Below are 15026 nucleotides of genomic sequence, written 5' to 3'. Positions count from 1 at the left end.
CGCGCTAGCTCCAAGTCTTCCGCCCCACTCCAATCCAACATGCAATGCGGCTCATAGTGTCACAAGGCGCCGTCCTTAGGGTGTTTGATAAAATGCCTGATACCCCTCCGTGTTGTTTAAACAATGTTGTTTAAACTTTCTATAACAGGTCGGCAGTGAGAAAAAAGTCAAAGTGATTTGTGTTTATAGAATTTTTGAGGGGGTGAAAACTCCCCCTCCCTCTCTCTCTCTGTCTCTGGATTCTTACAGGCATATTGCTGGACAGCCCACCCCGCCGGCGCGTTGAGGGTCCTGGGGGCCCTCCCCGGTCCGCACACGTGCACGAGGAAGTGGCGCGGTCTGTGGCCGTCGCGTTCGTTCTAGGCCCCGCAACGTGGAGCCATGGGAGGCCTGGAAAAGAAAAAGGTGCGTTGGAGAGACGGGGGGGGTCTCCAGGCAGTGACGGAGCCCCTCGCAGGACGCAAAGAGGGTCAGGGCGACGGGAGACGGCCCTGGAAGGCTCTCGAGTGTAGGGCAGGACCAGTTAGTTACCCGTTTGGTGAAATCGAAAAACGTTGTCGCGTTTTTGCTGCTGCTGTTGTTGTTTTGCTTTATGCCGGCCCTGGGGCTTGCACTCAGGGCCTGGCCGCCGTCCCTGAGCTCTTTTGCTCAGGGCTCGTGTCCTGCCGCTCGAGCCACAGCGCCTCTTCCGGCTTCTTGCTAGTTACTTGGAGAAGTCTCTCACGGACGTTACTGCCGAGGGTGACTTCGAACCGCCAGCCCCAGATCTCAGCCTCCCGAATTGGATTTTTTTTTTTTTTTTTCCTTTTTTCACCCCGGAGACCGGGACCCGAATATCGGACGCTTGCTTTGCTTTCTCTCATTGGCTGGCGCTTTATGATCTGAGCCACGCCTCCAACCCCCTGAGTTAAGAGCTCTTTATGTGGGAAAAATGGTGAGAATTGGGCTACCTCATAGCGTCACCCCTCAGGCAGGAAGACGGTTAACGAATGTCACCAGTGGGTTCTAGAGTTCCACTACAGGAAGTCATCTTGGCAGAATGTTTCTCTTTTTTCTTCTCTTTTTTTTTTTTTTTCAGTTGAACCAGAAACCCTGCCCTGAGCACTGGGGATGGAAATGTAAACTATAGGAAGTGGTCCCTGCTTTCCCCGACCTCACTGGGAAGATAGACACAAAAATAAACAGCCAAATACAGCGATCACAGATTGTCAAATGTGCTGGGGGTGGAGGTATGGCAGGCAACCACAGATACTGGTGTTGACTACAGGGCATTAACTAACTTAACTGTCTGAAGATTTCTTCAAAGTGTAACATTTCAACCAAAGTCTGGAAGGGCCAAACATCTTGGGTGGGTTCTGGCACCTGAGAGAGCTTAGATTGCCATTGGGTACTAAGGTAGGAAAAAGCTTACTTTGTACAAGGTTTTGTAAAGGCATCAACATAGCTGGGATATAATATCTAAGGGAAGAGTGTCATCTGGTTGAGGGTAGGGTTGGGCAAGGATTGTATTGTGCTAAGCCTTTTATTACTTACCTGTGTCTTTTGGCAGTATTAAACTCAGTGCATCCTGTTTTCTAGGCAAGTATTCTACCACTTGAGCCACAGCTTCAGCCCATTTTTGCTGTATTTTTCCCTTATGGACTTGTATTTTTTTTGTCCAGGCCAATCCTTCTAAACGCCTGCACCACACCTGGCTTGTTGGTTGAAATGTGGTCTTTTGCCTTGGCCTGGCCTCAAATTGCAGTCCTCCTGATCTTTGCCTCCCAGCTAGAAGGGATTACAGGCATGAGTCATGTATCTGGCCTAGCTTGGATTTCCAAAATGAAATCACACCTAAAGGTGATAATGTAGAAGGATTACAGTTACAAAAGTCAGGTAAAAGTACCTTTCTTTCCGGACAGTGTCCCCCTTCCTTTGCTGTCTCCTAGTTTTTCCCTCCCATCCCCACACACAAGCTGTATGGTTTATCTTCAACATAGTGTCTAGTGAGTACCACTGCTGCATTTGTTCACCCTTTGTCCCTCCATTTGTGTGTTATTGCCGACCCCCCACCCCTAACTTTTTGAAAGGAGTTATTGCTGTATGGAGATCACTTTGGTGGCATGGAAAGATGGGAGAGGACAGGAGTGAGGAAGATGTAGTTGGCTCAGGCATTTCCTTTCAACTTGAAAGATTCTGTTGCCAATTTATTTTTAACCCAGCTCACAACTGAACACGAAATCAGTGCTGACCCCTGCAGTTATAAAGATGTAAAATGGAAAATGTGTCAGTGATAACACAGCATGGGCAAATTAGAAGATACTTATATTGAGAACTGAAGTGCAAGAGACAGATCTACAGTTTACTGTTGTATTTGTAGGACCTAGCTTGGGCCTGATCCTAGTAACCACTAATGAATATGGGAAGGGAAAAAATGGTGTGTTTTTGTTTGTTTGTTTGTTTTTTTGGGTCCGGTTATGAGGCCTGAACTCTGGGCCTGGGCGCTGTCCCTCAGCTCTTCAGCTCAAGGCTAGTGCTCTACCACTTGAGACTTGAGCCACAGTGCCACTTCCGGCTTTTTTCTTTTTGCTTATGTGGTGCTGAGGAATCGAACCCAGGGCCTCAGGCATGCAAGGCAAGCGCTCTACCACTGAGCCACCTTCCCAGCCCCGTGTTTTGTATTGATAACCCATCAAGGCATCATTTGGGTTTGACTGTAGATAAAACTGGACCAGGGCCATAGACTTCTGTCTGCCTCCAGAGGAAGTGAGGTGGTTGGCATTGAGGTTTTCTGGTACAATAAATACACTGCCACCTCCAGAGGAGACAGATGAGTGTGAAGTAGCATCTTAGCACCTGATACAACCTACTCCTTGGGGTGGCTAGACACAAGGCCTTCTGTATATTGCCCGCACAGCACTTAGCCAAATGCTCTCAGCCTGGTAGTGGACTTGTGATTGTTGGATGAAAAAAGGGAGAAGGTGTGGCTTAAGGCATGTATTTTCATCCCGGATGGTAACACCCCTAAAGGAGCAAAGATGGGCATGGCAGTGGTCCATGGGTTTTACAAGAGCCACATTACAGAAGCAGGTCTAGAGTAAAGACATGGTATTAACATTTCATGGGGCTCTGTGGAAGAAAAGATGGAAGACGTCTCCTGGTGCTGGTGAGGGAGGGGGTGTAATGGGAAATGGAGAACACTGCCTTAGTGGCTGGGTGTGCAGGCTCTATAATCAGGCCTCAATTTGAATCCAGACCAGTTTAGTTCTTTAAAAGCCATATGACTTGGGGGGGAGGGCAGGTTTGTTCTTTTCTCCGTTAAAACAGATTCAGTGGCATCCACCTCACAGAGGGATAGGATTTGACTAAATGAAGTGTGATAATCACTAATTGTGCCTGCTGGTGTTTGAGCTAGTGCTAAGTACTTAAGTCCGCACCTGGTTCTGGGCAACCTCATAGTTCCCAACATCATGTGGTTTGTTGTATGTGTTTGAGGCTGACAACTCCAGGGATGGTGCAGGAAAGCTCTTTCAGGCAGGTCAGCTCTCTCTTCCTACAGTAATTCTCATTCTAGAAGTATCTTCTCCACTTAGCAGAGCAAGAGCTCCTGTGGAACTCTGCAGGCCTGCAATTTGAAGACAGTCCTTGGTAGTGTTACTGATGGAGGATTGTGTTTTTCCTTCCCAAGTATGAACGAGGCTCTGCCACCAATTACATCACCCGGAACAAAGCCCGGAAGAAGCTTCAGCTGAGCCTGGCTGACTTCAGGTGAGGTCGGAGACGAGTAGAGAGGGGAGCTGGGGCAGCGAAGCGCACATGGAATCTCGGCTGCATCCCACCTTCCCTGAGCTGCCACACTGTCTGGGGTCCTGGTGCTCCTCTTTCTCTCCTGGCCTTGCTTGACTGAGCTGTCTGGTCAGGTATGGCCCCAGGGAAAGCTAGAGAACAGGATCTTTGCCACTCTCTCCTTCCTTCTGGTAGAAGAGGCCTCTGATTCTTTAGGCAGGGGTGCTCACACCTTGTAGTCAAGTCCAGACTTTTTACAGCCTGCAGGCCATGTCATCAGGCTGACTGGGACGCTGTAGCCTCCCTTGACCCACTTTTAGTCCTTCACACGTGCCAAGCTAATGATGGCCTTATGGCCTTTGTGCTTGTGATGCTGTCCCTGTACGTTTTGTGTGCTTGAAATGGTGATTTCTTAGCAAGGCCTTTCCTGGCTTAAGTGCCTTCCGGTTTGTTTCCTCTCTTGCTCATCACATCTGCAGTATATGGTGGGAGCCTGTGATGGGCAGACTTGAGCTAGGACAGGAGTTGCCCAAAGAAAGTCAGAGTCCCCCGCTCCCTGTACCCCGTTGCTTTCCAGCAGGGCTCTTGCGTTCACTTTGCAAATGGTATCTATATTCCAGACGGCTGTGCATCCTGAAGGGCATTTACCCCCATGAGCCCAAGCATAAGAAGAAAGTTAACAAGGGTTCCACGGCAGCCCGGACTTTTTACCTCATCAAAGACATCAAGTTTCTCCTCCATGAACCCATTGTCAATAAGTTCCGGGAATACAAGGTGAGCGCTGCTGTCTGGCTGCATCCCCATTGTGCCTCTGGAACTCACTGGCACTTTGGGCAGGTTGCTTCCCTCCCAGAGCAAGCCTTCTACATCAAAAGGGGTATCTTATGACATTATCTGCTTCCAAAGCACAAAGGGTATTATTTTAGGGGCTTTCTGGTGCCTTATCTCCCCACAGACACAGCTCTTATTCTGGGTCTTCCTGAGGTGGCTCTCAGGAAGACCCAGAATTCCATTCCACTGCTAGAGATTATTAGTGCTCAAACACCATAGGGCAGCAGAAACCTATTTTGACCAAATGTAAATTATGAAAAGTAGACTAACAAAGTAGAATGCAGGGCTGGGAAGGTGGCTCAGTGGTAGAGTGCTTGCCTAGCATGCATGATCGATTCCTCAGTACCACATAAACAGAAAAGGCCAGAAGTAGCACTGTGGCTCACGGGTAGAGTGCTAGCCTTGAGCAAAAGAAGCTCAGAGACAGTTCCCCAGGCCCTGAATTCAAGCCCCAGGACTGGCAAAAAGAAAAAAGGAAGGAAAGAAGGGAGAGAATACTCCTGACTGGGAGCAGGGCCTGGCTGAGGAGGGGTGCCACCTGGTGGTGCAGGGAAGACTAGGCAGCAACCATTGGCTGGATTTTTCAGCCACATAAACTCCATGTTAGAAGGAGCTTCCCCATGGAGGGAGGTGGCTGTCCCTGAGCTACCCTGTGTAATCCTAAGTGCTGTTTAAGCTGTTGAGGGGCCTTAGGGCTGGACCTGAACAGAAGTTTTTCAAAGGAAGACGTCTGTTGGTTTGAAAGACTTACCCCACAGCTGGCCTCAGCTGCTTTTTTCTGGATGGCTTAGTACCACATAGAGACCCACAGCTGGTTTCATGTGAGCAGAGAGGACTTGGGGACAAAGGCCATCCATTTGGATCCTGATTTGCCTCAATGGCAGGTTACTTGCCCTCTTCTTCAGTAGAAAAGTGGGCTATGCTTTGCCTCCTCCCATTGTCCACCCATGAAAGGGTGCCCTAGTCTGGCTCTGATTGGGACCGTGGGTGCCTCTGGGATCCGTAATTGGCTGATGTCAGAGGGCATTGAGCTCCCTGTGAATGCACCCATCTTCCATGGAGGAGCCGTGCTAGTAGCCCCTGGCCCAGCATTGGTGTGGTCCCTTCCTCTTTCAGGTGTTTGTCCGGAAGCTCCGGAAGGCCTATGGGAAGAGTGAGTGGAACACCGTGGAACGCCTGAAAGATAACAAGCCCAACTACAAGCTTGACCACATTGTCAAGGAGCGGTAAGCTGGGTGCCCCCCCCCCAAAAAAAAAAAATCTGCTGCTGGTCTGTTTGTATCTGAGCTTTGTCCCAGCACTGTTACCATGAGAGGCAAACCAAGACCTTGTTCACAGAGCTCTCAGCCTTTCAGAGAAGGCAGGCCATAGTAATCGTAGCTTGCCCTGGGCTCTGAGCGGCCAAGAGGGAACTGCAGGCAGTGTATTGGTTACAGTGTCAAAGGAGGTTTCTGCAGAGGGACATGTTAGAGCCAGCCAGGAAAAGCATGTTCCAAGCAACAGCAAGTACAAAGGCTCTGTGGTGGGAGAGAACCAGTGCTCTGGGCTTCATGTAGGGTACATGTTGAGACCCTAAAGTATGTTGAGACACCTCTGCTCAGCCTTCTCGTGAACCTCTGTTCTGTGTTGATAAAGTCAGTGATTCTTAGCCAGGGTGATCTTGCCTCTCCAGGGACAGTGTCTGGATACACTTTGGGTTCCTATAATTTAAGGAACAAGTATGTGCCGTGAGTATCTAGGGAGTAGAGGTCAGGGATGCTGCTCAGTACTCTGTAGTGCCCAGAATAGTTCCCACAAGACAGAACAAATTGGCACCAAACCTCATTAGTGGTGAAGTCCAGAAGCCCTAGTGCTATGTCTTTTCTCTTCTGGGCTGAAGGCTCAGGCACACTCAGCTCCAGGGTGGATGGGCTTGGCTGCTTGCAGATCGGCCATGGGCCATGGACAGCTGGTGTTCTCACTCTGGCTCTGTGACCTGCGAGCTGTCCAGCCACAGCCGAATTCCTTCTCTGAGCCTGAGTGAGTCCTCAGCACTAGCAGATGATGGTGGCTCCTGTCCTGCCTGCGTCTTGGGGGACAGTTAGGGAAAAAGCAAGGGCTTGGGCATCCAGGTGGCACTCCTTTCCCTAGTCAGACGGGAGCTTGAGAAAGAAAATCAAGGGGTTCAGAAATTGTGGGTGGCTTGAGGCATTGGGTTTATTGCCACACTTCCGGGGGGACCAAGTGAAGTCCTACCCTGCCCCAGGGCTCTGGCCAGATCTCCAGTTGCCCCCCTCCTGAGTTTCTGTAGGCCTTTCATCCACTCAGGACCTGGCTACCCTCTTCTTAGTCATTGCAGTGGTTGATGCCATCTGGGTTTGGAAAGACCTTGTGCCCTGCAGAATCCTTTATGAAATTGCTGTTCTGAGAGGCTTTTGTTCAAGCCTAGTACTCTACTGCTTTGAGCCATAGTTGCACTTCTGGTTTTCTAGTGGTTAATTGGAGTTAAGAGTCTCATTGATGTTACTGCCTGGTCTGGCTTTGAACCTTGATCCTCAGATCTCAGCCTCCTAAGGAGGTAGGATTACAGGTGTGAGCCTCTGGTGCCTTACAATGCTTTTTTAAAGATGGCTTCTTGGGAGGCAGTTTGGAGGGAGGGAGGCTAGAAGGCCCTGCTGTCCAACTGTGCCCAGGGCATCTCCAGGGAACTGCAACGATCTGGTCCAGCAGTGTGAAAATGAGGTTGGATGAGTCTAAGGGATGGAAGTCATGGCTGAGTGTGGAACTGGAATCCATGTCATTCCTTGTGCCCACACCTCTGTCCCTTAGCTGGCAGGGTGTTTCTCTTGTCCTCATTGACCGCAGCAGTCCTGGACACACGTGTTGCTCTGACTCTTCCTGGCCTAGGGCCCAGTTCTGGCATTGTTGCCCTGGTTCTAATTGGTTCTACCAACCAGAAGGGTGTGGTTAAAGTGGTCATGTGTGGTCAGGCCTAGATGCAGGGGCAGGGGCAGCAGCCCACCCTCCTCCCTGGCCCACTAGGGCACCCTCCCATTTTCTACCCTAGACCTCCCAGTAGTTTACCTTCAAACATTCACACCAAATGCAAAGGGTCAAGGCCAGGGTTTGAGGCTCCCAACCCCAGGATGTCTCTGGTCCTCAGAGCTCAGTGGATGTGTCCTGTTCCTTATGACCAGCTGTGGGAAGTAGGCTGCTGCTTCAGCCAGGATGTGGCGTGGCAAGGCCTGGCCTGGGAACAGGACCTCTGGGGTCATCATGGGTAAGGTGGGGTGAGGAGGTCTGGCTAAGCAAGCTCATGAGTACTGCCTTTGTGCCCGGCAGGTACCCCACTTTCATTGATGCTCTGCGAGACTTGGATGATGCCCTGTCCATGTGCTTCCTGTTCTCCACCTTCCCCCGGACGGGCAAATGCCACGTGCAGACCATTCAGCTCTGCCGCCGCCTCAGTGTGGAGTTCCTGCACTATGTCATCGCTGCCCGTGCCCTGCGCAAGGTGACCTAGGAGACCCTGGGGGTCTTCCACTTCCCTGCCACCTGATAGTTTTCATACCTTCTCCTGTCCCCGCAGGTTTTCCTATCGATCAAAGGGATTTACTACCAGGCTGAGGTGCTGGGGCAGCCTATAGTGTGGATCACACCCTACGCCTTCTCCCATGATGTGAGTATGCCCTGAGGAGGCAACGTGGGGAGGAGGGAGGCTTGCGGGCACCAGCTTCCTGATGGTTAGAGTGGCTTGGGATGGCATGAGGAATTTGCTACACAGCCAAGGAGCACCCCTGTCATGTGACTCACTATTGGGTTGTCGGGGTGATATAGATGACTCGGACACCCAGTCCTGTCAGCTCCAGCAGCCACCGTGTTCCTTCACTTGTCTATGCCTCATTTAGATCTAGGCCTTGTGAGGGTTTAAGGGCAAAGAAATCTTGAAAGTGCCTGAGCTTGGCCCTTGGAGGCCATATGACAGAGGAGCAGCTCTAGGGATGTTGAGTGGCAGCAGTGCCCAGGCTAGTCTTGTCCTCACTCTGTCAGTAACAGTTGTAGCCAAGTGTCTTCGCTCCAGCTGTTTACAGGAGAGGCTGCTGCATACTGGTCTAATAAGTCTTTGGGGTCATGACTCTGCCTCTTACTGATCTAAGTCTTGGGAGTGTGGCAGGGCCCCCTTGCAGAAGTCCTGGTTTGACCTCCTTTGGAAGCACCTGACTTTTCCTGGTTTGATTGCCTTACCTGTGTATTTGCACTTGGCACCACTGAGTGGGAAGTAGAACCATCCATGGAGCACAGGTGCCCTGGCCTGGCTGAGTGATGGGCTTATTTATTGCTTGGGTTATCAGAGCTTCAGAACAAGCTGCTGAGTCCCCAGACTGCTCAGGGTACGAGGGCTGCTCTGACTGTCCTGAGCCCTGTGTCACTGAGCTTCTCAGTGGGTGAGACTGCAGTCTGTCTGTGCATAGAGATGGGTTTGGCACTCCACAGTCCCTGCTCCCACTGCTTGGGACAGGCTATTGGGCAGCCAGAGCCTGTGGCCCTTCTCTCTCCCCCTCCATCCCTTCTTTCCTTCCTTCCTTCCTGCCTTCCTCTCTGGCCCTCTCCAGCCTTCCCTCTGATCTCCCACCCCCATGTTCTGAGACTAGTCTTTGTCTGCCCTCCTGGGTAGTGAATAGGGCCAGTGGAGGACCAGCCTCCGCACAGCTGGCTCTGCTCAAGGGGGAAGGGCACAGGCCGCCCATGCTGCTGCCAGGGCTTCCTCTATTGGGCTTCCTCTTGGCTGAGGATGTATGACTAGTCTTGGGGTGTGGTAGGGGTTTTGGCCTGCTCCTTAATGGAGCAGCCAGTCTGGGTGCCTAGCAGTGGGCCCCGGGCCTCAGGGGAAGGGATTCCTTGCCTGGGGCAATGGGAAATGATGTTGGTGTTCACCTGCCCAGGTAAAGTTTCACAGCCCAGGCCACCACCTGGCAGCAAGATGGAGCAGCCACTCAGAAGTCAAGATGGTGTGGTCTTTAGTGGTCTTGACATTCAGGCCTCAGCAGTGCTGGCTAGGCCTCTCTGGTTTCAAAGGATAGTCCAGGTCACAGGCTTGGGCCTGAGAAGGGTCACTGAAATCTGAGCCTCATCAAGCTCAGGTGTGGATGATCGAGTCCTGTCTTCCAACCTGGGCTGGGCTTTTTTTTTTTTTTTTTGGTTGATCATAGGGCTTGAACTCTGGGCTTGGGCACTATCCCTCAGCTCTTCAGCTCAAGGCAAATGCTCTACCACTTGAGCCACAGAGCCACTTCCAGTTTACTAGTGGTTTATTGGAGATAAGAGTCTCATGGACTTTCCTGCCCAAACTGGCTTTGAACCGTGATCCTCAGATCTCAGCCTCCTGAGTAGGATTACAGGCATGAGCCACCAGCATCCGGCTCTGGGCTGGGCTTTCTGAGGCCCCTTAGCCAAGGCCTGTCACCCCTCTTCTACCTGTGGATTGTGCTGCTTCTGGCATGGCTGCCTTCCCAGCTCTGGGCATGATCTGTTCCTCTTTCCTCCCACCCACATGAGGGTCTAGAGGCACTGCTGTCCGCATACCCCGGCCCTTAAGACCCTTCTCTAGAGCCTCACTTGTGCCCAGAATGTCAGAAGTGGGACCAATGCAGCTTCAGCCCTGTGCTCACTGCTGACACACCTCCTGTGCCTCCAGCACCCGACAGATGTGGACTACAGGGTCATGGCCACTTTCACCGAGTTCTACACCACCCTGCTGGGCTTCGTCAACTTCCGCCTCTACCAGTCACTTAACCTCCACTACCCTCCAAAGGTAGGGCACCCCCACCAGCACCTGGTCCTTACAGGGCCTGAGCCCAGCCCTAATCCTTACCCCAAAGTAAAGACCCAGGGGTCTTCTTCCTTCTGACCTTTCCCCTGTCCCCCAGCTTGAGGGTCAGGTCCAAGCAGAGACAAAGGCCAGCGAGGCCACTTATGCCCTGGACTCCGAGAGCTCTATAGAGGTAAGAGGGGCTGCGTCTTCTCAGGTTGGTGGTCCCTGACCCCAGCACTCTGGGGTTCTGACTCCAGTGGGAGGTGGCTTGGCCAGGAGAGGTGTCTCAGGCTCTACCCAAAGAGCCCAGACTCGTGTGTGGCTCGGAGCTGCCCCTGCTTTCTCCCCCACTGGCCATCATGCAGTCCTGCACCTCGCTTCCCCCTGTAGAAACTGGCGGCCCTCAGTGCCAGCCTGGCCCGAGTGGTGGTACCTGCTGTGGAGGAGGAGGCCGAGGCCGATGAGTTTCCTGCTGATGGGGTGAGCACCACGTTGCCTTCCAGAGGGGCAGGATGGAGCCTGGGGGAGGCACCTGGAGGCTGCCCTTCCCCCAACAGGGCTAGGCAGTCCTGGTGACCCCAGCCCTGACCCCTCCACAGGAGATGGCCACACAGGAGGAGGAGCGCAGGAAGGAGCTCCAGGCACAGGAAAAACACAAGAAGCTCTTTGAGGGCCTGAAGTTTTTCCTAAACCGTGAGGTCCCCCGCGAGGCCCTGGCCTTCATCATCAGGTGCTCCCACTGAGAGCTGGGTGGGCAGGGCCCTGAACAGACAGGACCTGAGGTGGGGATGGGCAGGTGCATCCTGGGGAACTGAACTAAAGTTGGAGGCAGCCCGTGTATCCAAGGGCAGATAACTCATGCCTGGACTTACCTGGTGCTCACAGGAGTTTTGGGGGAGAAGTGTCCTGGGACAAGTCTCTGTGCATCGGGGCCACCTATGATGTCACAGACTCCTGCATCACCCACCAGATTGTCGACCGGCCTGGACAGCAAACATCTGTCATTGGCAGGTAGGCCCTGAGGCCCCTGGAGGCAGTGGGTGGGACCCCTGCTGGATCCCTGTGACCCACCTTCGCTGCCCACCTAACCAGGTACTACGTGCAGCCCCAATGGGTGTTTGATTCTGTGAACGCCCGGCTGCTCCTCCCTGTGGCTGAGTACTTCCCCGGGGTGCAGCTGCCCCCACACCTGTCACCCTTCGTGTCTGAGAAGGAGGGAGATTACATCCCACCTGAGAAGCTGAAGCTGCTGGCTCTGCAACGGGGAGAGAGACCAGGTGAGTGAGCTGGAGCTGGGGCAGACAGGCTCCCCAGGGTGGCCTGGGGCCCCATGCTGGCCATTTCCCTTTGCTATCGAGTTGGCAGAGGTCAGGGAAGAGAGCAGGCAGCAGCTGCCTCTGCAGTGAGAAGGGACATCTGTATTTTAGTCATGTGTTGACATTCAGGGTGACAGCAAGAATGTTTGGGGGTGGCAGCAGGGCTGAGAGCCTTGGAGTTTCCTTTGAAGGCAGCTCCCCTGAGACTCTGGGAGGGGTCGGGGAGCCTTGGGGAAAGGGACAGTCAGAGCTGTCTCAGCAATGGCTGAAGACATTAGGGCCCAGCTTCATGCTACAAGGACCGAGTGGGTATCCAGGGTATTAAGATGTTACCTGCCATGTGTAGAACACGTAAAAGAGGAGGAAGAGGATGAGGAGGAAGAGGATGAGGAAGAAGAGGAAGACAGTGAAGACGATGGTGATGAAGGGGAAGAAAATGAAGAGGAGGGGGCCAGTTCCGAAAAGGAGGAAGAAGCCCAGCTGGCAGCCATGGAGGAGCAGAGGCTCGGGGGAAAGGTATGGGGTCCTGGCTGGGACCCTGCTGGGGCAGGAGCTCCTGAAAGCACAAAAGGGCTGGAGCTGTGTCCTAAGTACCTGCCCTTTGTCCCCAGAAGCCCAGAGTGATGGCGGGTACCGTGAAGCTGGAGGACAAGCAGCGGCTAGCCCAGGAGGAAGAGAGTGAGGCCAAGCGCCTGGCCATCATGATGATGAAGAAGCGGGAAAAGTACCTTTACCAAAAGATCATGTTTGGCAAGAGGCGGAAAATCCGAGAGGCAAGTTGCTGCTGTGCCTGGCAGGCCTGGGCAGATGGGGCACTCTCTTGGTGCCTTCTTCTGGGGTCACCCCTGGGCCTTGCCTCCCACAGGGCTTCAGTCCCTTACTGCTCTCAGCTGTTCTGAGTTTAGGGTCTGGAAACCATTATCCTGGCAGACTTGAGAGGTTGCTGTTAGACTTACACTCTTTTTTTTTTTTTCTGCTTCACAGGTCACATGTTTACTTAAAACCAATTATATGCCCCAGAATTCTGTAACAGATGACACATAACTGGCTCACAGCCCTGCCTTTGAGCTTGCTAGTAGTCACAACTCCCAAGGTTTTTCTTTTTTTTTTTTTTTTTGGGAGGGGGGTGGATCCGGTCGTGGGGCCTGAAATCTGGGTCTGGGCGCTGTCCCTCAGCTCTTCAGCTCAAGGCTAGCGCTCTACCACTTGAGCCACAACGCCACTTCCTGCTTTTTTCTTTTTGCTTATGTGGTGCTGAGGAATCGAACCCAGGGCCTCATGCATGCAAGGCAAGCGCTCTACCACTGAGCCACCTTCCCAGCCCCAAGGTTTTTCTTTTTTTTTTTTTTTTTGTCGGTCATGGGGCTTGAACTCTGGGCCTGGGCGCTGTCCCTCAGCTCTTCAGCTCAAGGCGAGCGCTCTACCACTTGAGCTACAGCGCCACTTCCGGTTTTCTGGTGGTTTATTGGAGATAGGAGTCTCACAGTCTCTCCTGCCCGGGCTGGCTTTGAACCGCGATCCTCAGATCTCAGCCTCCTGAGTAGCTAGGATTACAGGCGTGAGCCACCAGCGCCCGGCCCCAAGGTTTTTCTTGTGTGAGGAGTGTCATGTTATATATTGTTTTTAGGGTTTTTTATTTGTTTGTTTGTTTTTTTAAGTAGGTTCTTGTGGTTTTTCCCCAGGTCAGCTTGAACTGTGATTCTCTTATTTATACCTCCCATATAGACAGGGAAGCACAGTTGTATGTATATCCAGTGTTTTGGTTAAGAGGGGGTTCTGCAAACTTTTTAAACCTGAACTGACCTTGAACCACACTCCTGATCCTTCCCTCTGCTCCCTGTCCTCTGTATTATTTTGAAATGTGGTTTTTCACTTAACTGTAGGATGGACTTTCCTCCGTGACATTGTGCAGTATGTGACCCGTCCTGTACTGGGAGTAGGGCATTTTCCATTTTCAGTCATGCTGGGGCAGCCTCTGCCCACTTGTGGCTGTTTGTGCAGGCTGAATTCTTTGGCGTGTAACTGCACCATGGTGGCCCCAGGGAGACTTTCCTTTATCCTCCCTATCAGCCCCTAGTAAAGACCCAGTGGCCTGGGGCTTCACTTTCTCTGAGTGGAGCCATACACTGCAGAGACTCCTTCAGCTCTGGGAGCCTGGATTCATTCTCTTCCTGGGAGGTTTTTATCATGAAATGATAGGGAGTTGTAAGGCCAGGGGTGGGGAATGTTTTCTCACCTGAGGTGAGTCTAGTTTCTTCCTGTAGTGGTTTGCTTCTGAGCTTTTCTAGAAGCTCTGCTTTTAGCCAGTCCTCCCTGCCCCTGACCTTCACACTCAGCCTGATCTCTCTCTTCTTCCTCACAGGCCAATAAACTAGCAGAGAAACGGAAAGCCCACGATGAAGCCATGCGATCCGAGAAGAAGGCCAAGAAGGCAAGGCCTGTATGAGTGCGGGAAGCCTGTCAGCGGGCTGAGGCCGACTTCCAGCAGCAGGACGTGGTGGGGCAAGCCGGGCTTGTGACAGACCATCACCTGTTTTTCCCCACCCTCCCACCCCCAGCCAGCCCGGCACCTTTGAGCTGTCGGGCTGGGTGTGTGGGCAGCTCCAGCCTCTGCTGGGTGGAGCTGAGAAGAGCAGAGGAGGCCTCTGCGCCCAACCCAGTCCTGTGCTTGGAGGGTCTGCAGCATAAGGGACTGGGGCCCTGACCCAGCCTTCTTCACCCTGGCTTTCCACAGCCCCCACCCACACTGGACCCAATTCTCAGGGTACTGTAATGGGGGAATGGTATAAAGCTTTTGTATTAAAAGAGCTGAATGTTATGATTAAAGAGCCATCTGGATTCTGTGATGGGGAGCTTTCTGGGGCTGGAAAGGGGTGCCTGGTGTTCTGTGCTTCAGGCTGGCCCAGCTCTGGGTTTGACTTCCATGGGCCCAGATACTCTCAGAGTTCTCTGGATGTCCAAGGATCTCTCCAGATCAACTCTCAGGGGGACCAGAGAGTTGGCACAGAGACTCAGCTTGGACCCCACAGCTGCCCTGAGCCATTCACATTCCAGCCTAGCACTTCCTTGTGGACCTGCCTCCACAGAGATCCTAGCTCAAAGGTTAGGGCTGGTACCATCCCCTGAAGGACTGTGGAGGGAAGATTCACTGTGAGTGTCACTCAGTAGGTGTTCTACCCCAGCTGTGATGGTGGCTGGAAAGAAAAGCCAGTGCCTAATGGAGTGAGAGTGGGAGGGCAGGAATACTTTCCTTTGTGGGCACATCCTCCATGGAGCTCATGGGACCCTTGGCGAGGGTACTCTTCTGAGCTGAGTGCAGTTAG

General features: G+C 52.6%; 1 protein-coding gene across 1 annotated transcript; it reads left to right on the top strand.

The window, feature by feature from the left end:
- The first annotated feature begins 302 nt into the window (after positions 1-302).
- Positions 303-14521, top strand: Pes1 (pescadillo ribosomal biogenesis factor 1). Its single transcript, XM_042667705.1, has 15 exons — positions 303-405; positions 3668-3747; positions 4386-4539; positions 5713-5822; positions 7918-8089; positions 8165-8254; positions 10271-10387; positions 10503-10577; positions 10778-10867; positions 10987-11117; positions 11273-11398; positions 11480-11664; positions 12050-12219; positions 12315-12476; positions 14066-14521. Exons 1-15 carry the CDS (start codon positions 382-384, stop codon positions 14147-14149), a joined length of 1770 nt encoding a protein of 589 aa, XP_042523639.1. The 5' UTR covers positions 303-381; the 3' UTR covers positions 14150-14521.
- The last annotated feature ends 505 nt before the right edge of the window (positions 14522-15026 follow it).

The sequence above is a fragment of the Dipodomys spectabilis genome, unplaced genomic scaffold (assembly GCF_019054845.1).
Source record: "Dipodomys spectabilis isolate Male_0828 unplaced genomic scaffold, ASM1905484v1 ptg000416l, whole genome shotgun sequence".
NCBI lineage: Eukaryota > Metazoa > Chordata > Mammalia > Rodentia > Heteromyidae > Dipodomys > Dipodomys spectabilis.
Note: the sequence above shows the minus strand (reverse complement) of the source record. Positions and strands in the feature narration are given on the sequence as shown.